Source organism: Sander lucioperca, chromosome 22 (genome assembly GCF_008315115.2).
Source record: "Sander lucioperca isolate FBNREF2018 chromosome 22, SLUC_FBN_1.2, whole genome shotgun sequence".
NCBI classification, from domain to species: domain Eukaryota; kingdom Metazoa; phylum Chordata; class Actinopteri; order Perciformes; family Percidae; genus Sander; species Sander lucioperca.
The window spans coordinates 24,432,463-24,456,702 of record NC_050194.1 but is presented as its reverse complement, the minus strand read 5'-3'; the positions used below and the strand labels follow the sequence as shown (position 1 = coordinate 24,456,702).

General features: G+C 40.2%; 1 protein-coding gene across 5 annotated transcripts; it reads right to left on the bottom strand.

Annotated features, from left to right (window-relative positions):
* Nucleotides 1-1,260: 1,260 nt before the first annotated feature.
* On the bottom strand, nucleotides 1,261-22,562 carry grnb (granulin b). 5 transcript variants are annotated; one of them, XM_031315152.2, is made up of 17 exons: nucleotides 22,406-22,562; nucleotides 22,060-22,142; nucleotides 19,678-19,818; nucleotides 17,521-17,667; nucleotides 16,536-16,649; nucleotides 15,567-15,708; nucleotides 15,106-15,215; nucleotides 14,271-14,400; nucleotides 14,058-14,149; nucleotides 12,399-12,549; nucleotides 11,731-11,828; nucleotides 10,480-10,713; nucleotides 9,939-10,175; nucleotides 6,304-6,567; nucleotides 5,670-5,906; nucleotides 4,297-4,554; nucleotides 1,261-3,395 (listed from the first exon to the last, which is right to left on the bottom strand). In XM_031315152.2, exons 2-17 carry the CDS (start codon nucleotides 22,060-22,062, stop codon nucleotides 3,246-3,248), a joined length of 2,508 nt encoding a protein of 835 aa, XP_031171012.1. In that variant the 5' UTR covers nucleotides 22,063-22,142; nucleotides 22,406-22,562; the 3' UTR covers nucleotides 1,261-3,245. The 5 variants fall into 5 exon arrangements, with proteins under 5 accessions (XP_031171012.1, XP_031171013.1, XP_031171014.1 ...); XM_031315153.2 differs by having other exon boundaries at nucleotides 17,527-17,667; XM_031315154.2 differs by having other exon boundaries at nucleotides 15,106-15,197; nucleotides 22,406-22,561.
* Between the last annotated feature and the right edge of the window lie 1,678 nt (nucleotides 22,563-24,240).

Sequence of the window (24,240 nt, the reverse complement as noted above, 5' to 3'; positions counted from 1 at the left end):
ACACACAACACACTAGTGACTCTGCTGTAGACGAAGCTTTAAGTAATTACCAAAACATTTTAATTTTTCAAAAACATGGCAGACCATAAAATGAAGCAGACATCTCACGTTCGTATAACCACTGGGCGGGTTACTAACTTGCAACTTCAAAATAAAAGCATTTCCTTTTCACTTTCCGTGGTAATATTAAATTATTACCATTAGCAGGTTTCTCATACATTTTTATAACTATGAATACATTTTTACATTTCTTTTATAAACTACAGTACCAGTCAAAAGTTTGGACACGTTTTCTCATTCACTTGAATTGAAAGCGTGTCCAAACTTTTGACTGGTACTGTACAACTTACATTATTTGATTACTTTAACTCAAAAGTACTGAGATTTATCATTAACATTTTCATTTTGAGTACAGTTTTTAAAAGAGAGCGCTGTCATGCAGGAATGTTTTGTACATAAACATGTTATTTGCAAATTTGCTTGCCTCTGATTTCCCTTTAAGAACAAATAAAGTCATTTTAAGTAAACTCTCCAAATGAATTAAAAGTGACAACAGCCAGCTCTCTATTCTCCAGAGACAGCCGCCTGTGTTAAAGGGCTTTCACTTAAGTAACCGTCCTGGAGATCCTCAACAATGGGGCCTCACATGAGGAGTATCTGACTTCATTCAGAGCTCAAACAGCGTGCGCTGCTCATTGTTTTCAACTCAAGCAGAAGAGCAGCCATGTTTGTTTCTGACCACCAGAGGGCAGAAGATAAGATGAAGCCGGCCTGCCGAGCTGAAAGCAAAGTGGGACACACAACCCCCCATAGTTTTTGTCTCCACTCGGCTGTCTTGTGTTTACTCTCGGGTCGTCATAACAACTTTCTGATGACTGAGAGAGAGGGAGGTGAAAGGGGGGGAGGTGGGGGTAAGAGGATACGGAGGGAAAAGGCCAGAGGAAGTGTGTGGGCTTGTGTGAGTATCTGCACATCCTGCCAACTGATAAACTTCAACGATGACCTCACTGAATTTAATTATCACATCAACCAAACGGTTATTTATTTGAAGAACTTTATTTTCCCTTTCTTCGGAGTGAAATCTTCCTTGAAAGGCCACAAAAATATCAAAATCACAGCAAGAAAAAACAAACAAAAAAAAAACACATTCATGACAAGTATCTAAAAGTAGCAGTGACAACATGATGTGGATGGTGGGCACATGTTCAAGCAATTTATTTTCAATCTGGGTCCAATCTTTATTCATCAAAAGTGGATTTCAATACAATTACAATTTCCCTAATGGCTTAGAAACAGCTCTGTGAAAACATCCACCCAATTACACAATTCAAGAGCAGTATTTCTACAACTTTCAGTGTTTGGAAACTTCAAAAGTCTCTCGATGACAACATGTATCTACAGCTGCTGCAATTGAAATGACTGAACACACAAAAAATGTAGACATACAGGTTAATCTGTGTAGTTTAAAAGCTCCAAACCAGATCAGAGTCACTTTTTGTCCTCTGCTGATGGAGTGAGCCCTGGATTGGTTTCCTCACGACATTAAGATGACCCGCTTGGCTCTTATGTCTTGGCTGTCAACAGAAATCTTCACTCAACCTCCCAAAATGTCGGAAAACAAAAAGGCATGGTTTCTTTTCCAATGTTGGAATGCATTTTCCTGACCCACCAGCCCCTCTTACCGTAAAATCATAGAAGGCACGAGCTATTCGTACAGTCAATAATTGTTTTATTGTGCTCTAATTACCGGTAAGTGTGTAGCAAAAAAACAAAAAGCTCCAACTTGTAACCAATCACCTCCGTTTATCCAGGGCCTTTTCAATAAATCACAGACAGAATAAAGAAAATAAAAATCGCCTCCACAGGCGAGCAGATTAACAGCCAAAAACTTGTGCCCATGAAGCAATAAACACGGAAATGCTGCTTCCTCCTTCCAAGTGGGGCCATAGAGAGGAACATAACTATTCTTAGAAACACCTTCGACCAAATAGGAGTTAACGGATCAAATGTTGCCCACAATAGGGCTGCAAGTACATGAAATAAACTGTATATATGTTTCTCGTTTTCCATAGAGAAATGAAACAGGGCAATCAAACAAAAACAATGAAGCGGGCTTCACGGATAAAACTTGTGATATAGGTTTCTTAATGTCAATGAATCCATGAAAAGACCAAAAATCAATACTGAATGTATCTGCTCACATGTATTGTGTGTGTGTAATAAAGATATAGCTTCTTTGTTCTTCCCAAAACTGTATTTTATTGTGACTCAATCCCACACACACCGTCCTGCTGCTACAAATACTCACTAGAGCACCAAATGTGGATTAATCTGCCGCTGAAAATAGTCCCCAAGAAATGCACTATTTCCTCCCGTTTGATAAAAACCACGGTGCCTGTATTAAAGGACTTGTGAACCCTTTATGACATGTGAACATGGAACCCGTAAACAGTCAAAGAGAAACTTCCTGTCCAACTTTGTAGGAACCAACAGGCTCGGGGTTGACTCAGAAAGTATTGAGTAGATATGGGCCGGTATACGATTCTGACGGTATTATAACCTTCAGCAAAAATATCACGGTTTCACGGTATTGTAATTACAGCTTCTTTTTTTTTTTTTTTATTTCTGGCTAAAAAACTTTTTTTCCCCATTGAACACAATGTATTGGATTTTTAAACACACTGCACACTGGCAGGGAGACAGATTTCTAAACTGCACTTCCTGTCCTTATGTCCACTCATAACAGCTCATACCTTAGCAACGGTATGAAACCTTGACTTTTTCAAACCGCGGTATACCTTCAAAACGGTAACCGGCCCATGCCTAATTGAGAGAAGGACTAACATTTGATCTTTGCAGGGGATATGTTGACAATAAGAAAAATATAGAATGAAACTAACGCTATCCGTTATATCGTAGAGACACAGTAAGTCACTGTGCTTCTCACAGTGTATCATCTACATGTTGATTTTCAAGAAGTGAGCATTTCTGCTTGGTGCAAAACAACTTTTTACACTTCAAGTTAAGGTATAAAATTGCTTCTAATTCATTATAATGTCTTCATAGCCACCAAGTCTCCTCCACACCTACCACCAAAAATACTCAGGAGTGCACACACTTGGTAAATACACTTCTGTGAATGATAAAACAAACAGGAAGTGGAGAAAATTGTCTTTAGACAACATGAGCTGTAGATAGAGGTTATGGATCAATATGGAAGAAGATCACTGCACCTTTGAGTGGGATTAAAGTCTGTGTCGGACAAAGTCTTTCTTTCTGTTCTCCCCAATCAAAGTGTCCCAGGTCAGCTGGGGGTGCAGGCTGCAACCTCCAGCCTTCAGGTCACAGGAGGATCCTGCAGGACAGCAGTGCTTTGAGTCGGAGCAGCACACCGCCTGTCAGAGGAAAAATAATATGTTAGATTAAAATGCTCGGGAGTTTGATTCTTGCTGGTTAAAATACTGTAAAAGGGATGAATGTGCAGATGTTATTTTTTAAGCCTTACTACTAGTCAGTAGGGCTAGAAAACGGTTAAATATAAGGCTATGTTTAGACGGAAACGATCTGAAGAGAAAACGCAAAAGTGGCGTTGCGTTCTCACTTCTTATTCCGCGTTTAGACAAGCGTTATAGGAGGGAAATCTGCATGCATATGGTGACGCAAAAGTGTGTGAAATTCGATGTAGTATGCACGCCAGGCGGCTAGGTGGTATGAAGCACTGCCACACAACACCACTAAGTCTGCGCGCCTGCGTAGAACCTTCCTTCTACTTCTCTCCGTTGTAGCGCCAAACCAAAACATGGTGAAGCGAACAACAAAAGCTGACAATTTTGTCTGGACAGAGGAGGAGGTGGAGTTATTGCTCCAAACAACCTTAGATTATAAAAGGCACAACAGGGCGTGGACTGGGAGTCAACTGCTGAAAAGACTCTGTTTATCAGAGCTGCTAGGGCAACTTGAAGGTCCGACGTATGGAAATAATCCGACACGTTTGTTGTTATTTTCCTGTACTGGCGCATGCCTGTGACGTAAACGCGTACGCGACGAGAGCCACCGTGAGCAGATCGGAACAGACTTTTGCGTTATCACCCTTTAGACTGGACCGCGATGGTGGAGCGTTTTTAAGATTTCCAGTCTGGAGGGTGGTTTCACTTTTTTGTGTTTTTTAAGCCCCAAAAACGCCGTCGGCGTCTAAACGAAAGGCACATCTGATAAAATATTTCGTCGTTTTCACCCGCGAGCGTTATCGTGTAAACATGGCCTAAAAGTGCTGATGTGAGTAAAGTGTGATCGTACCCGGGGTGAGGGGCAGCAGGCCCACTCTGTGGCTGAGACCTTGCAGCACGTGTCCTGCTCAGGGCAGTGAAACTCCCCCGTGCCGTCACAGGGAACGTCTGCGTCGTCCTCGGTGTCTCTCAGCTCGGACTGTACCACTTTGCTCTGAGGGAGGCTGAGGATGAGCACGTCGTGGTCCTTCTTCTCGCATGTTCCGGTCTGCATGTTGCAGGTGTAGCCCTGAGGACAGCAGTGCTCATGGTCCGCACAGCACACCGCCTGAAGAGGAGACAGAACAAGAATCCAAAATCTGATACGAGCATTTCATACCGTCAGTACGTTCACAGGTGAAACATTTCAACAGTTAATAGTATTGGAAGTCATTGTGCCCTCTGATAAAGGTTGCACATTTGAATTGAACCACAATGTTCAGATTTAGTGACAAAAAACAAATGAGGAAAACTTTTTTAAATCAACGTCTGACTGTTGGACTCAAATTCATAATATTTCATAACACCACCAGATGTAAATGTGAGACTTCGATCCAGCTTTGGGAGACTTGTGTGTCTGAACAGCAGCTTACTAGAAAGGTCTTTAAATATGACATCCCTGGATTAGTTAGTGGAAATCTTTATTTGTAGGATTAATTTCCAATTAATAACCGGTTACAATGGAATGTTCCAGGCTTCCATCCAAATGTAGTGCCAACTTTTAACATAACTTTCTAGAAATGGGCAAAAGAAAAAAAACTAATGAATGCACTTTTCCATCCACTACTGTTATATATGTGAATATTGTGATGATTAATCAAGATAAACAGCTGACGGAGATAATTCTCCATTATTTCATGGCAGAAGAAGAGGTGTGTGTGCTCCACACAGACCGTATGTTCAGGACAAGAATATACTTTTTAGTATGATGTTGATAATGTGTTCCAGCACATCCACAGATGTATCTATAGTCCCGTAAAAAGAGTTGCTTTTCTGACCAAAGTATATATCTTGTCTTCTGAGTCCATGTGGGCCCAAGTGTTTTTTTTTTAGGTTTTAGAAAGTAAGATTTGATACCAATCCCAAGGTAAACAATGGAACAAACTTCCTTGAAAAATAAAGACATATTTATGCATGTTGTGAAACACTAAGCTTATTATTATTATTATTCATCTCAAATGTCTCAAGCAACACTGACTTGTAGTTTATTCCTAAATGTGTGTCAAATGGCTCTTTAAATGCACTAAAACGGTTTATTACTAAGACAGGACTTTTGGCCACGTAATTTTAATCTGTGTTTATTCGTGCATTTTCAAACTCACTTGAGCTTTCTCACAGTCACTAAAATATATGATCTTACATCAAATTAACAGCCAAATAATGTGCAGTGAGTGATGTACAGACCTTGACCAGCGGGCAGCAGCCCCACTCTCCTGTCTGCAGTTTACAGCAGGTCGTTCCTGCAGCACAGCTGCTTTTGTCGTCACATTTAACGTCCGTCACGGCGCCCGGCTCGGTCAGGGCGCTCAGCTTGCTGAACCAGGGTATGACAACATGGGGGCCCTTTGAGCAGGAGGAGCGGTGAGCTTCACAGGTGTGACCGCCGGGGCAGCAGTGGTTTCCGTCCCTACAACACACCGCCTGAAGAACAGCAAACATGACTCTGAATTAGAGCTGCAGAGATTCATCCATTAGTTGTCAACTACTGAAAATAAATCGCCAACTATTTTGATAATGGATTATTCGCTTAGAGTAATTTTTTTTGAAAAGAAGTAAAAAAAATCTCTGATGTCAGCTTGTTAAATGTGAATGTTTTCTAGTTTATTCTCTCCTCTGTGACAATTAACTGAATATCTTTGAGTTGGGGACAAAACAAGATATTTGAGGACGACATCTTGGGCTTTGGGAAACACTGAAAACAATCGACAGATTAATCGATGATGAAAATAATCGTTAGTTGCAGCCCTACTCTGAATTCTCAATAAATCACATGTAATTATCTTTGCGAGTGTTTAAGGCTGTTTTAATAACCCCGTACATTCGGCAGAGGGCAGCAGCCCCATTTGTGAGTCTTCTCCATGAAGCAGCAGGTCGTATCTCTGGGGCAGCTGGTCTGGGCGTCACACATGTTCCTGGCCGGAAGAGTTGGACTGGAAACAGCCCGACTGGGCTCTTTCTGCAGGGCCGGTATCTTCTGCAGCCAGGGCAGGCTGAGGTCACCGGGTTTGTCGCACGCCTGTTCAGCCACGTTACATTTGTAACCTTTGGGGCAGCAGTGCTCATGATCGTTACAGCACACGGCCTGGAAGGAAGAAGACAAAATAGCTCTTTAATGTTGCCTGAAATCCCTGCAAATGTCAGATTCTCAGAACAGATGGAAGATATTTTATGCAACGTGGCTTCCAAAAAAAAAAATGACATAAAAGTCAAAGAATGTCATGCAGAAGTGAAACGCACGGGCTCTTCTTTTGTCCTAATCTCATCTGTTCTGATCATTCAGCAATCACAAAGTCATGTCTCCGATTCCTTAACAATAGGGGTGTAACGGTACGTGTATTCGTACCGGACTGTTTCGGTACAGGGCTTTCGGTACGGTGCACGTGTGCACCGAACGGCTGAACGCAATCTTTTGTGTGCGGAACATAGGTCAATTTTCGTGTTTCCACACGAACATATTAAGTGGCGGAAGTCTCCGCGTTCAGCGCAAATCCCGCCCTGCAGCTGATTCTAAAGTTTTCATTGGTCATGTCAATATGTCAATCACTGTACAGATTGCCCACACCAAACACTGATCTCTAAACCTACCCGCCGTCACTGTAACCTAAACCAATGAAATCGACTGCAGGGCGGGATTTCCGCTGAAGTGGTTTGGGGAAAAGAATAATAATCACACACCGCGTGCTGTACAACAACATACACGGCACGCTTTAGCCCAGCCTCTCGCTAGCTAGCGTCATGGCCAATGCAGACAAGCCCATAGACAGTACGGACAAGCCGGAGCTCGAAGAGCCACCCATATCATTAAGGTCCCCTGTTTGGGAACACTTCGGTTTCCCAGTGAAATACGTCAACGGACAAAGACTAGTCGATAAGACGAAAGCAGTGTGCCGACGTTGCTAACGCACTTGAAAAGGCATCACGCGAGTGTGAACATCACTACTACAAGGAAAAAAAACGACCGTAATTCAAACGCAGCTCCCGTTGGCATTTAAACAGACCTGTGCTGGTAATTCCGATCGGGCCAACGCAATAACGAAAGTAATTGGTGTTTTTATAGCAGCTGATCTACGACCGTACTCCGTTGTTGACAAGCTGGGATTGATAATGCTGCACTGTAATCCATAGTTATTTATTTATATTTTTCATTATATTTTATTATGTGATATTGGTTTGAGACTGAGTATTTTATTTAGTGGAGAACTTTGCAGCAGTATTTTTCTTATTCTTTTTTTTATTTTATATATATTTTATTTATTATATTTTTATTAAAAAGTGTTTTAAAAAGTGTAAACAAATTGTTAAAAAAAAGTTTATAGTAATAAACAACCTGCAGTTTAATGTTTGCATTTCTTTCCCTTACTGTACCGAAAATGAACCGAACCGTGACTTTAAAACCGAGGTACGTACCGAGCTGTGATTTTTGCGTACCGTTACACCCCTACTTAACAATGCCATTAAAACATGATTTCATGTTACTATAAGTTTCATAGTTTTCACAGTTTGGTGGATGGATACATAAAAATAATAACCATCAGCCACATTCAGGGTCGTTATGGAGAGGCATGAATGCAGCATGATTCACATCTGACTGGCAGAAAAAAAAAACAGGAAAAGAACACACATTCTTTCAAGATTAATAATGCCAGGGGTGGCCTCTAGGACTCTTGTGGACACTTTTGTAGTTTTTTTTCCCCCAGTTGGGAGATAACAAAGCTGTCAGAAATTCCTGATATCTTTGACAAGGAATTATAACTAAAATACTTTAAAGCAGCCATATTATGCTCATTTTCAGGTTCATAATTGTATTTTAAGGTTGTACCAGAATAGGTTTACATGGTTTAATTTTCAACAAACACCATATTCGTGTTGTACTGCAGTGCTCTCTCTCACTGCTGCAGATCCTCTTTTCAGCTGGTCTCTGTTTTAGCTACAGAGTGAGACCTCTTTTCTTCTTCTTCTTCTGTACCATCTTTGATTGCACTTGCACATGCGCAGTAGCTCAGATGTAGATCATGTCAGCTAGCTAGCTCCATAGACAGTAAAAGAAAGGCTGTTTCTACAACTTTGGTCAGTTACAAGGCAGGATTAGCTGGGAGACTTCTAAATGAGAGCGCACATGGAAGTAGTTCTTTTGTAGATTATGGTGAACTTGTGTGTGTTGTAGCAGTGCTTTGCTATTGAGAACGAGATAGCATGCTAACGTTAGCATGCTAGCGTTAGCATTAGCGTTAGCATGCTAACGCTATGAGCTAATGGTTGCGGTTAGCCTGCTCGTTTCGGCTTGTGAAGTAGAAAGCCGTGCCGATTTTGAACAGCTCACCCAGAGACTGAAGGCAGGACACATTCAGAAACCGTATCTCACTCTAAACAGCATGGGTGGATTTTTTTCAAAGTTTGTATGTGTGTGGAAGCACCAGAGACACAAAATAACACCCCAAATCCCAGAAAAAGTGTTTTTTTTCATAATATGGGCACTTTAAAGTTTTTCCCACTTTGCTGCTCATAATTATGGCCTGTACAATACAATCAAAGCTGTAGCAAATTCTGAATGCTTCATCTTTCCAATTATGTACAAAACAGACATTTATCTGTTATTTAAAAAGTGTAATCGGTGTAGTCGTTAGCGGTGCACATAACTGAATTCTAAGCTCTGCGATTGGATGTTTCTTACTAAAATGCATCTTATGAGTCTTAATTAACTTCTGTCTTTTAGTTTTTATGTCCCGAAGGTTTTCTTTTTTTTCTCCAGACATTTTCTAACTCAGTTGTTCATCATTTGTACTGATGATTCAACCAGGAAAGTTTCATGACCATCCAAGGTTTGAAAAAGCTCCAGCTGTGAGTTACCTAACAGGACTTTCACACCCTGGAAGCCTGTAATAACGCCCACCTAAATTACAGCTGACACTAGAACAAGAACAGAAACAAGTACTAACAAACACACCAGTGTCATCTGACCTGCAGTGGCTCATTCGCTCAACAAGCCCTTAACACAAGGCTGTGCTGTAGTTTGGTACCGAGGCTTGCAGTTTCAGTCGCAGATTGGATGAATTTTCATCACATGGCTATGCGTCACACTGTAAACCGAATGACTGCCCCTTGTAGCTAAAAAAAGCGTAGAATTGTATGCATTTTACAGCTTCTTGATCATGCAAATGGTTGTTTTTTTTGCAATTTTTTGAAGGATTGTTCAACATGTTCAATGCAAGTTTTTTTTATCCACTAAGTGTTTTTTTGGCTTAACTTTGGAGCTTTTTACATAATGTCGGCGCATTCTACTGAGACGCATTCAGGGATGGTCGGAATTTTGAGAGTCCGAACAATTTGGTTTTTACAGCTTTTTTCTAGGGTAAGTGGTTTTTCTTTGGTGATATTTTAAACAAAACATGCTTTTTCAAACCTGCCGGTGGGTTTTGGGGTTAGGAGGGTTAAACTGAAGAAGGAGACACTGACCTGAGGTAAGGGGCAGCAGGCCCACTGTCCCGAGCCTTTATTACAGCAGGTGGTGCCTCCTGGACACATCGTCTGCTTGTCACATTTCTCATCCTCCACCTCCGCGGTCAGAGCCGGCACCTTCTCCACCCAGCGGAGGGAAGATAAGAACCCAGACGGGTCGTCACAGCTTTCAGCCTCCAGGTTGCAGACTGTACTGTGAGGGCAGCAGTGGACGTGGTCGTCACAGCACACAGCCTGCCAGGAACACAGAATACACACAATTTTTACGGTTCCATTAAGCTTTGTAGCACAAAACCAAACCTTGTGAAATACCTGAATATTTACTTGCTTTTCAAAACTAAAAAAACCCGTCATTCTAATGTTTAGTGATGTTATCGCCTGTGATTGTTGTTTTACATGCAAGTTGAGGCACTAAAGTTAGTAAGTTGCAGTCCTAAAGAAGCCTTTTCTGAGTCTCTATGTTGGACTCCTGATTATAAAATGCCAACGGTAGCCTACAGATTCCCTTCCCAGAATCATCACTCAGGTCCCACATTACCTGCGGCAGAGGACAGCAGGCCCAGCCTCCGCTTTCCGTCTTGCAGCAGGTGGATTTCCCAGGGCACGACGTAGTCTTGTCACACTTACTGTTATCGGTCAGTAAGGGGAAGGTGGGCACTTTGCTGAGCCAGGGCATCACCGTACTGCCTGAGGGATCGTCGCACGTGGAGGCTGCAAGGTTACATGTGGTGCCGTGGGGGCAGCAGTGCAGGTGGTCATCGCAACACACGGCCTACAGGGAGGAGATACAAACAATCTGCATTACATGTTATTTAGCTACCACTATAATATGTGTCTGTGCAGGAGAACTGCCCTCCTTTCTCCTCCTTCACGCTGACCTCCATTACTGGACACCGAACCGGAATACATGCCAAGACTTGCATTAATCATGACTTTTTCTACAGCAAAACAAATTTCCTTGAGTGTTACTTAGCTGAGATTAGGGGACAAGTCATTTGTTGACCTCACTGACAGATAAAAAAAACTAAACTCTCAAAGCAGATGGTAGATGAATTGTGATGATCATGAGTAATTGAGTGCAGCTGGACAGAGGCCAAAAACAGGCTACATCTAAGCTACTACATTTTCACTTTTACACAGTGAGAGTTTTGAGACTAAAACCATCTGTCAGTAGCAGAACTAATCTCCGTCCATGTTAAAGCTTTAGTGCGTAACTTTTTGATATTAATGAACGTCCGTTCCATTCAAGCCATTGCCAAATGAGTTTCTACAAAGCTAATGAAGACTATCAGCTCCACACAACTCTCTCTGGATTTCTCAGTATGACTATGTTCAGAAGATATTGGCGTCCGGTGACTTTCGTGCACAGAAACTCGAGTGAAGATAATGACCTTTTCTGAAGAGATGTTTTTTTAATCTTCCGTGTCCTCCTTGGCTACTAGCAACTGCGTGGAGGAGTGGTGGTGCGCGATCACAGAAGGCTTGTATCATGAAGACGTGCCAACAGTGTTGTTGTCATTACTTAGAATTCCTCATGGGGGCAGCAGAAACTACGCACTATAGCTTTAACGCATAAGGTCTCCGTTTGTGTCCGTCCAGAATAACAGAGTTTTCAAAAGCGGGGTCAGCAGTGTTACCAAATGTCTGTTTTAGGGCCTCAGAAAACCCCAGAGGAGTGTGGACGCGAGGCAGAAACTTAGCAAAAGACATTTGTTTTTAAACCAAACAGTAGTGTAGATGTAGGCACAGTCAGAGTCTGTGTGACTCATACACATCAGTATGTTGGTACCTTAGGTAGCGGACAACAAGCCCATTCTCCCACTGGTGATTTACAGCAGGTGTTTCCGTCAGCGCAGGCCACGGTGTTGTTGCAGGGAACAGCACCGACTGAAAGATAAACATTATTATCAGCGCACATGTGAGCAAACTTTATTGAAAAGGAGTATCACTGCATTCCTGTAACATTGATGGAAAGTTCTTTTTTTTTTTTTTTTTTTTTTTTTTTAAAAGAAGGATCAAAATCAATGCAGCAGAACAAAGATATCATATACAAAGATGTGAAAGTGCTTTATTTGTGATTTAAATAATGGTGCTGATGATTTTTAGAGACCCCCACAGGTGTATGATTTTACTGCTTCCATAGGAGCTCATCCTCTCTCTATGGGAGCTCAGCTCCCACTGGCTCCCACGTAATTCGAACCCTGGGTACACGCCCTAAACGCACCCGCGCCAGGTGCTTCAGGCCGTGCGCTTAGATCATTAAAATAGGGCCCATAATCTCAGTGTTAAACAGCTGCATGAAGCGATAATGTTCAGTATCTACACTACATTAGATGAAAGCTGCTGGAGAAAGCTAGTCAATGCCAATTGGGATCACGAGAAGGTCCTGGAGAGTCAAACCACAAGTTCTGTTTTAAGATGGATCTCCCCTGGTGATGACAACCGTCCCACTCTGACCTTTGCTCTGAACGGCCACCAGCTCTGTGGCAGCAGCGGGGATCTTCGAGGTCATAGTGTTCTCTCCTTGGGCGGACACACAGGTGCTGTGGGAGAGGTCACACTCTGTTCCTTCAGGACAACAGTGGGCATGATCTGAACAGCAGACGGCCTGGAAGAAACGAGGAAAGCATCTAAATCAGGGTCTATTCCTCTGAACTTTAGGGCAGTTTATTGGTTTTAAGTGTTGAGTCAATAGGGAAACTCGTAATGTACTGCACTTTGGCAGAAGAAATAAATAGTTTCACACATGATATAAACAAGCTGGCACTCCTTAATGACTGCTAAGAATGTGGTCCTCATTCATTTGCTACTTATATTCACATTAATTTAATGTTTCAGACACAGAACTGAGTGAAGTGTGGCGTCATAAAAAATATCTTCAAACTGTTTTTTAATGTGTTTTCAAAAACGGTTTGAGAAATGTTGAGCTCGTTTCAAAATAATATGGTTTTAATTCTGGTTTGAGTTGAAAGTCAGATTTTTCCATGGGAAACTTTTTTCCTTCTCTCAGCATAATGACACTGGTGCCAGGGTTGTCCCTAATATTATAAGGCGTAGGCACGGCACTCAAGCCATTTTGGGCACCATCTTAAAAAGTGTGATTAATGGTTCTGCGGAGGCTCCACGCAGAGCTTTCGCCGTAGCCTACGTAAGTGGCCTGAAGTTTATACTTGTGTGTTCGTGTGTGCGTTGAGCCGGCATGTGTGATTGTGTGTGGGGAGTGTGTGGTAGAGTGAGTAAGAGAGTGATGGTGATTAGCTTTGGAGTGAGTAGTAGCAGTAGAGTGAGAGAAACAAAGTATCTCCCCTGTTCTTTCTGACCACAGTGGGAAATCTGTAGCAGGAGAAGTTAACCCTCTCCTTGATTTGATGTTCAAGTGACTTTGAGTCTGTGAAAAGCGCTATATAAATTCAATATTATTATTATTATTATTATTATTATTATTATTATTATTATTATTATTATTATGTTGTTTATGGAGAAGGAGAACCAGGAAATAAGTTGGGGGGGAAATGCAACGCTGCCAAGACACGACGTGCGTCGCCGCGACGTGTTAAAATTTTCGAGAGGTGCATGTCAGGCTACGGCGTAGGGTCCTGTGTAGGGTCTGTGTCTCCACGTACCGACGTACGTAGCCACGGCGTAGATTTTATGCAGAAGTATAAATCACGCTTAAGCCGAATGAATGTAAAATCAATGTGAGCATCAAAACTAACTAAATGACTTATCTCAGATCTAATGATTGTAGTTGGTCCCCAGTGGACTTCTTTAGCAAGTTTTTTCTTCAAGCTTTTTGAGTGTTATTTATTTATTATCTGGTCTATTATCTTGCATATGTTTTATATTGAAAACCTAACATTTTCTTGAGGGAGGACCCCTATACCCTCCGCCAGATACGTGCACCTAAGTCTTCTAAAAAAACTAAGGAAAAAACTGCTTAGTGCTACAGTGATGCAAGCTGTAATTTTCCGACAACAACTACACAACAAACACTTCTGTCAACTAGACTCCTGCAGATAACCCAACAACATTTATGAGAGATTAGGACTCTGGGTCTTGCAGGTTCTGGTTTTGTTTGGGCAGAAATGCGTATCCAGGTTAGTTCAGGTTACTCACATTGGGCATCGGACAGCAGCCATATGTGCCGTTGGTCATCTGGCAGCATGTTGTCTTGTCAGGACATGCCGATTTCTTGTCTGGACACTCAACTGACAGAACGAGAAGCCAGAACGAGAAGCCAGAACAAATGATTATTTCGTACACACAGTTTAATCTTAAATCAGCAATTCAAAAAATACATCTAGTCCCTTTTCAGTAATAAGTGCTGACCGTCATTGGGTACGGCAGCGATCTTCTTCAGCATTGGCACGCTCGTGTCACCAGACTTGCAGATCCCATGCTCCAGGTCACATATGGTGTCACTAGGGCAACAGTGGATATGATCGCTGCAGCACATGGCCTGCACAAGATTCAAATATCAAACAGAGTCAGTAGAAAATTGAAAGTTTGCTGTTTAAGAAGCAAAATCCATTATTTTCTTTACACTTAAGCACACAAAACAGTGTGCAACAGCCTTAATTGATGTTCACGAGTCTCACACCATAAACCTTAATTTATTCCAATCAAGCCCTCGAAACACAACAACGTATAACTTTCTATTTCTGCATCCTGAATATCCAAGTTGGAATACACACCCCTGTGTACCCACAGTGCATCACTGTGCAGCTGTGAAGTGAAAACAAGCTGTGCAATGATCCACTGTGAAGATTTTTATTTGATGAAATGGAATACAAAAGCTAACTGGTAAAACAGTGCTCAACTTTGACAATAAAATCCCCTCCGCAGTATCTCCCAACATGCAGTTTTTCAGTATTCTCTGGTGTGATACATTTACACGACTTGGTCATTATTTGGCATAATAAAAAAAAAAAAACAGTACGTAACATTCACTTTTGCTGCAAAACAGAAAAAGTTGTCTCATCTAAAGCACACACAACAATGTCAATGCCAATTATATTATAAACTTCAAATGTATACAAATAAAAACAATTGTACATGACTTAAACAAATAACTGATAAAACTGTTGGTGCTTAATTTTCTGTAGATCAACAAATCAATAAATTGAGAAATTGTGTAATATATTTGCAACAGAGTCAAATGTACCTCTGTGTAAGGGCAGCAGCCGTAGTCTCCACTGGTTAGCAGGCAACATGTAAAACTCTCTGGGCAGCTGCTTTTCCCACCAGGACATGTCACTGAACCGACGGTAGACGCTACAGAAACATGGAGAAAGAAACAATGTCATTAATTATTAGTACAGCATCATCAGCATACACAGAAACATGAAGAAAGAAACATTATTAGTCATTAGTACGGTATCATCGGCATACACAGAAACATTAAAAACTTTAAAAAGGAACAATGTCTTTAGTTATTAGTACAGTATCAGCATACAACTGTAGAGTGACAGATGGATTTTAGGAAGCGTTTGCTATAATTACTATAATTTACAGAGACCCAACAACAACCCCCCCCCTCCCCCAGAGCAAGCATTTGAAAATATATCTTTATCACATGGGATTTTTCAAGCAGACCTTCTACTATCTATATGATGAATTCCCCACCTGGATTATTCGCCCTCCTCCTGGCAGGCAGTTTCTGCAGCATGGGGAAGGACTCCATCGAGGCAGACACACACTTTGAGTGAGCAAGATCACACTTGGTTCCCCCGGGGCAACAGTGGAGTTTATCCTCACAACACACCGCCTGTAGAAGAGAAGAAAATCATTTCAGACAGTCAGGAACACTCGTCAGTTTCCTGCAGATAATGGAAATTAACAGATGCTCATGTTGTATGCCGTCAGTGGTAGAGGATTCTAAATGTATAACAAGCAAACAATAATGTGGAAACTGAATTACCAGATATCAAATGTACGTAACACTTGTTTGCCAATAAATAGCATATAAAATACTTTCAAATTAAACGTCTCTCTTCAACATTAGCACCGTGACCAATGAATGCTGTTGAGTGTTAAAACAACATATTTCCCCCGTGACCAAAACAGTTATGGACAGTTATGTTGACAGCTTTGCATTTTAGCTTTAAGTAGTAAAGAACACAAAATAATCAGCTAGTATTTCAATACTGGATAAGAATGACTAACACCAACATTTTTATGAAGGAAATCTATCTTTTGGGGTAAGTTTTTTTTTTTTTTTGTATAAACAAATAATAAAAAAACTAATGTTTTTGATGAGAATCTATCAGATTTGTTCTTTTGGCATTAAAATGTCTATATCAGGGGTGTCAAACGTGAGCCAGAACCAGCCTGCCAAAAGGGTCCAATCAGGCCCACTGGTTGACTTTGCAAATTGCAGAGAAGTAATTAATTCCAAATTTACCACTTTATTTTCAGAGAACATCAGAGTTCTTTTTCTGTAAATGTACGACTTTAATCTTAGAAAGAGTATTTTCTATGAATATTACCCCTCTCTCCGGGGTCCATAAAAATTTTTTTTTTCTTCCTACAATGTCCTTTCTTGGTGTGAAGGGCTTGTGTTTTAGTATACGAGGGTGAGCTCATGTATATCACCTTAGGTAATGGACAGCAGCCCCAGGTGCCGTCAAGAAGCTGGCAGCAAGTGGTGTCATCCGGACATTCAGACTCCTCGTCCGGACAAATGACTGCTTTCACTCTCTCCCTGAGCTGAAGACGTCGCACGTCACAGTCCACGCATACCAATGAACAAAAAGACAGAAACAAAAAAACATGTCAATGGCAGGACTGGAAATGTAGTTACTTGCGGAAACAAATTTTTAGCTCTCTTTTCTACTGATATAATTATTGTAAACAAATTCAAGTCATGACATTATTTAGATGTTTAGTTTCCAAATTCAAACATGCACTGGATTTTCTTGATTCTGGTTTTCTGTGGCATCTTTATGCTGTTTCAGTTTACTCTGAAGTTTTTAACTGCCACGCCCAAGTGACATTTATGTCTCATTTGCACTTTGTACTAATCTTTTAGGTGTTAAAGTACACTTCAATAATTGTGTATTAGATAACAGTAAAGAGAGATAAGACTTCACAAAGTGCAGCAGATACCCTTGTGTCTATGTGTTAAATGTGCTGTTTGACCTACGTTCTTTAAATAATAACATTTGCATGTCTAAAGGATGAAGTCCAGAAAACAATCAATGGCTGCCAGAACTTCATGCACCATAAATTCTAGTGTAAAAGGTCAAGAAACAGCTCAAACATCCTACAAATTAAAAGTCTAATGAGCTCAGAAGAGACAGTAAACAAAAGAATAACATCGCTGTCGGGTAAAAACCTTGTATGCTTTTCAAACCGCTGCTTTTCAGGAAATAAAAAGCTCATTAAGAACATTATATTGAGCTATTTACCTTCGACAAAGTCAGATTAAAATCGTCACTGTTTAAATATTTGTAAAAATCCACAGACAAACGTAAAGGGTGAACAATACCATTGATTTATGAAAAGAAAATTAAAATGAGATGTGAGGTTTCTGCCTAACAGCGACGATAACATGTCTTTGACTTGATAAAGCCCTTATCGTTACCTGAGGGCCGAGCAGAGCCCGTTTGGTGGGAACGCGTCTCATCCAGGGCAGGGACACTGTTTTATTAACACATTTGGCGTGGACGAGATCACAAACCGTCCCCTCATAGCAGCAGTGGAGATGGTCTGAACAACACTCAGCCTGCAGGTGGATTCAAAACAAAGAGATGGTGAGAGACAACAAAGGGTTTACTCAAACAATATGATATTTCAAATATGAAATTCAGAAGAAAAAGGAGCAAAGAAATTGCTGTCATCTGATGTCAATCCGCTCTTAAATAAATGTGTTCAAGTTGACGGTCCCTATCTTGCACCTGGCAGGAGCATTTAATTCATCATTCTTTAAGGTCTATAATTCGAAGAGTCCTATCATGCCCCGGCGCAGCGCAAAGCCTGACGCAAGTGTCTTTGCTAGTTTAAGACCGACGCAGTTGTCAATTTCCTGTCCAGCGCCAACGTCGTTTAAATAGCAAATGCAACTGCGCCCATCTGTGCGCCCATGGGTGTGCTGGTCTTACAGGGAGGTGTGTTCAGGTGCATTCTTGGCGGATTGTTATCTTGAGGCAGCAGGAAATGATCGCGCCATTGACCAACAAAAACCTGGTCTAAAGTCAATAATGCACCATTTCATTGTTATTTTAACAGCGCATTAGTAAAATGTGCCTAGGCTCGTGCACAGCGCACGCACACTATGCTTGTTACACACACAGGGACGCGCAGCAGCACACACACACATGCAAAAGATTAAAAATAAAAAATATTACAATGAGAAACAGAATTACGATATGATCTGCTTGCGCGCATTCACTTCACGCACGAGCAGACTGGTTTCTTCTCTAGGAAATGTCTCCTTCCTGCTCAGCAAATCCTCCATCATAATAGCAACGCGCCAAGGAACAAACGCGCCTGGCTTTTAAAGGGAATGGGAGATGATCTCTGATTGGTTTATTGCATGTCATGTCCAAAACACACCTCTGATTAATGAAGACACTAAGTACAACCCTTTAGAACCATGCGCCCGGGGCGCGGACCCTTTTTTCCGCCATTAAAATAGCAAAAGTGGATTCGTACACGCCCTAAACGCACCAGCGGCAGACGCCTCACGCCGTGTGCTTAGATCGTTAAAATAGGGGCCGACTTGTTTCTTAGAGCCGTCAGCCAAAGAGAGAACCTTTTTCAAAAACTTAAACATGAAGCTTATCTGGTTCAATTTTGGACAGTAGAAAACAGGCATAAAGCTTCAATATGTAATTCCTCGCCATCTGTGTTTGTGTGTCGATTTAGGGGAGTGTTTTCAAATATACATTTACATTACTGGGAGACTGCCAATACTTTACCAGTCAGCAAATCATCTTAGCCTACAGCAAGTAGACTGCACAATGTAAAACTGTATTTGGCATTTTAACGGTATTTTACCGCTATTAATAGATTTAATGGTATTTTAACAGTATATTAACATCATTGTACAATTATGCATCTCTCTGGCACTTAAATTTCTTTTTTCTATTGCTGTCAATATTGCACTTTGGATATTATTTTATAGTAGGTTTCTTCAGCTAAGGACTGTTGATTTCTTTTATTGTCAGACCTTCCTATTGTCAAAATGTATGTGTTGTATTTATATTGTTCCTTCAGACTATTTTTTTTTTTTAAAGTAAGACGTGTAAGACCACATGAATTTCCTCTTGCGGGATAATAAAGTTTATTTGACTTTAATTTAAATAAGTCACTCCTGTGTCAGACACCTAACTGAATGATAACTAGCACGATGTGAGGAAAATATGCAACATGCAAGAACATTGTTGAATATCACAATGAAGATATTTCTTGCAATAAACAAACATATTAAAGTGTACTCAGTTCTGCCTTTCTTTCAGTATTCTGCTAAAATGCAACTTTTGCTTGCTTGTTGAATGACAAACGAAAAAATTATTTGATTGAACAAATAACTATGTAAAAGGCAGCACTTAAAAAAGAATGACAGCTACATTTTAAAGTGCAGTTTTCTGCCGAAATTTTCTTTCAACTAACTCAAAAAAATCTGTGTCGTTGTGATATGTCGCAGCCTTTCACGATGTTTATTTGCTCCAGTTGATATCGCGATGACCATAAGAAAAAAAACATATATTGTGCAGCCCTAATGGTAACTCACGTGAGGTAGTGGACAGCATCCGTATCCTCCCACAGTGTTCTTGCAGCAGGTGTTTTTGTCTTCACACATGCCTCCATCCGGACAGACCAGCGCTGAGCTCAGGCCCAGCAGAGCCAGACACAAGATCCCCATCTGCAGCATCTGAACACAAGCAGCAGACGAGAGGAGAGGGCTGTCAGCAATGGAGCATGATGCAACGTGGTCTGGCCATATACAAAGAGCCTGAACTTCTGTTAACAAATTCCATCTAATCTTCCTGGTTTCTGTATTTCTTTCTGGTTGTGAGAAGTTAAATCATTGTGGAGAAGGATAACAAAGATAGGTATGTACAGCAGCTCAGCAGGAATTCCTACTGATAAACTGGATTTCAACCATAGATATAAAAACAGAAAAAAACTGTTTTCTATCTATGATTTCAACACTAACCAAACACATTCTTCCTGTAAAGTTCATGTCCCCTTTCTCATGTATAGCATGGTATGTTTGACATTTCATATCCCTTAACAACTGCTGTACAATGCCCAAAGTCACTGTTGAAGATTTAATGAATATACTGTTAGGGATTTTGTTCCTCCAGCACTCATTTTGTATAAGAGCTGCAACTAATGTTTATTTTCGTCATCAATTAATCATTTAGTGAAGAAAATGGCATTCGCATATACCCAAATGTCACGGTAATGTCTTCAATTTGCTTGCTTTGTCTCACTAACAGTAAACTAAAACCTAAAGATACTACATTTTCTGTCATATAGCACAAAGAAAAACTGCAAATCGTCATTTCAAAAGCTGGAAGAATATTTTGGCATTTTTGCTTTAGGAATGAATGAAACAATTAATCAATTATCAAAATAATTGTTGGTTAATTTTCTGCTATTCAAAAGAATCGACTAATCATTGCAGCTCTGGTAGTCCATAACTTAAGTGTTTAAAAGAGGTCTATTAAGTAACAATGTCTGATAAAACAGAAAATTGCTCAATTCAAGAAGACAAAAGGGTTATTTAACATTAAAGGAATAACATAGAGCACTGATTTGAGCTCACGTTTTCATCTTTCATGAGCAAAAACTGCACAAATGCGGCGGTAGGTGGCGTCCTCTAGCTCACCCAGTAAGAGCATTGGCCCCATGTTGGCTGAGTCCTGCAGTGGCCCAGGTTCAAATCCGACCTGCTGCCCTTTGCGGCATATCACCCCCCATCTCTCTCCCCCTTTCATGTCTATCCACTTCCAAAATAAAAAAAAGGGAAAAGCCCCAAAAATTATCTTTAAAAAAAAAAGAAAGAAATAAAATGCGGAGGTATTATCAGTTTAGTCTATATCGACGACCTTTCAATTCTGGGATTGCTCCGGTGCCTCCGGAAATTCCGGCTGGATGTCCCTCATTCTGAAAAATCCTCCCATTTTAGAAACTGGAAATTATCAAAACAGTTCAGTGTAATTGGCTAATCATTTCAGCTGTAGGCAGTTATTTTGTTGACTAGTTTCATTTATAATAAAAAACATTAGATTTTATAAACAAATGTGTTTTGTGTGCAGAAATCTTAACTTGTAAAGTAACTAGTAACTTATGCAACAGTTACTTTGTATGTATATATTTGTTTTTTTTTGTTAATTTTATATTAATGTTTAATATGTGTGTTTGTTTATACACCTCTCTCTCTTTCCACAAGCCATCACTCTGATGAACAGCTGACTTCTGACTCAGTGTCAGGTTCAATTCCTGTGCAATAACCCAGCAACACTGTCTCTCATCAGCACCTGTTTACTGGTCCCATTATTTATTCATCATTCTCTATTTCAGAGCTGTTCATACTGTTCATATTGTAATATAATACTTATATAATAACATAATACTTATTTATTCCAGCATCCTTTGCACTATGCTCAATAATTAAAATAATAATTTATCACAAAAATAATTTACTCCTGCACACTTTGCACTCTTCATTGCACTACTGCCTGAACTTGTCTATATTGTTTATGTTTATAGTGTGTGTATATATTGTTTGTTTTGTATGAGTAAGCACATTGTGAGCAATGTATAATCCAAAGAAAAATTCCTCCTATGTGTCCTCATACCTGCCAAATAAAGCTGATTCTGATTCAGCAAGGCAATTCCCACATAAGTGTAACTTATTGTGGCAATAAAACCTCTCTGAAATGTAGCGGAGTAGAAGTAGAAAGTGGCATGAAAAGAAAAGAATCAAGTAAAGTACAAGGAACTCAATTGTGTACTTAAGTACAGTACCTGAGTAAATGTACTTTGTTACATTCCACCACAGTCAAAATTGTACCCAAGTGCATTACTTGAATAAATGCACTTAGTTACTTTTTACAACTGTGGCTTTTGTATTATTATTAATATAGTAGTGAGAGTACTTTACCATTATGAGCAGAGGACTTGGAGACAGGCAGAATGAGCTCAATTATTAACAGACAGCTTTGTACTGCATACTCCTCCTACAACCTAAAAGGACACGAAAAACACCATTATTCACCATCATACTGTCATAAAATACTCTAATGCATGTATTACTTAACGTATAATAACATGACTTGACTTTAAGCTAACGTTAACTGGAATGAGCGAGCTAACATCAGACGAGTAGCTTTCTTCCAACGAGCTAATCCACAGAAAAACAAGTTAGCTTAGCATGCAGGCTAACAAGAAAGCTTGCCTGTTTGAATGACTGTTAGCGGATAACGGAAAAGCGAACGTGTTTTTCTTACCTGGTTGGTTTTATCCAATGAGTCCAACTTGTTAACATATATGTTGTGTGTTTACGCTGCTTCACAAACATTCAGAGTAACAAAGAACAGAGTGTAAAGAGTCTGAAGGTTTTGAAGCTGTTTTTGACTCAGTCGTCACATGACACAGTCATACACGTGACTCAGCAGTTTAGCGTTAAAGGGATATTACAACGGAAATCTTCACCGGGACTGAATATTAAAATAGAAGTGAATATGCACCTTTACTCCATCTTAAAAACCTTAATTTATTCATTTTAACATGACATATTCATGACTAAAGCAGCAAAGTTATGGAAAGTAACAACGTTCAGTACATTTACTTAAATTTGTTAGGTCACATGAGCTAATTACAGCTCAGCCTAGGAGTATGGACCTTCTTCACAGCAGACATTTTGACTTGTCATAGTAGGAAAAGCACAGTTGATTTTGATAACCTTAACGATATCTCAATTCCATCAAGTGTCCCAGTGAGCTATTTCAGTGAGTCAGCATGAACAATACCAGGGCCTCTCCTAAGTTGAATGCAGCCATCATTAATGGTCTTGAATACACATGTGCTTTTCCTACTATGACATGTCAACATGGCTGGCGTGAAAAAGGTTGTTGTCTTCCTGTCGACCGTGCAACTTTTAGTTTTTCTGGGTCAAAATTTAAACTTTTTTTTTCAAGGTTTTGGTCGTCTTTTTCAAAACTTATGTTGCTTTTCCCCCCGATGTTTTTGTCAATTTTTTGACACGTCAACATGTCTGCCGTGAAAAAGGTCCATCTCACACTGTCACAAGCACGAACATCAATCTAAGATTAAACAGAAGGACACTGTGAATGGTAGAAAAAGAACCAAGGAAAGCTGCCAAAGAGATACAAGGTTAACTCCAGTTCAAGGTAGGTCAGTTTCTGTTGCTTTTTGAGGGAACGTGGGATCCATGGAAGAAGACCCAGGAGAAAAAAAGCCAGACTAAGAGTGGAGAAGGCACCCATCAAACCTGAGACAGCTGGAACAGTTTGCTCAGGAAGAGTGGGCCAATCAACCTGTTAACAGGTGCAGAAGACCCCGACCGAGGCAGTGTCTGTAATGTTTAGAGCAATGTGGAATAGCTTGCCAACTGTCATAGTGGAGGCATCCAGTAAGGCCAGTTTTAAGACTACCTACAAAAAACTTAAACAATAACTAAACATTATGTAATTTAACTATGATGGACTATAATTGTCGGAATGTGACGTTATTCTATTTGACCCTAATTTACGAAACATGTACACAGTGATATTCTTTTACTTGCACTATATGTCTTGTTTTAAATGTATGTTTGGTATTTTTATGTATGTGTTGTGATTGTTTTATGTGGACCCCAGAACGAGTAGCTGCTACATTGTTAGCAGCTAATGGGGATCCGAATAAAGGAAAAAAAGTCTCATTGAGAGCGACGAAAAACATTTGATGGCAGTGATTGCCTCTAAAGGTTGTGCAACAAATATTAGGTTAAGGTTCCCATTTTTGTCCATGCCATTTTCATTTGTTTTATCAACATATGTTAAAAAAGCAAAGCCTGATTCTATTAAATATGGAATATTTATTTATTTCAGGTTTATTTATCAGGGACAACGCACACTAATAATACATAAAAGTAAAATGTGCTAGAATTAGCCTGGAGGCTATTTTACATCCGCTGTCCCTGGACTGGTGGTATGAGGTCACTCTAAAAAGAGATTAAACGATTAAGCTATCAATAATACATACAGATTTGGCCCTATACAAAAAATAAACGATGGTGCGTGCCAATTACTTTGTCAGTTTCATGTTATTTCATAGAAAATTG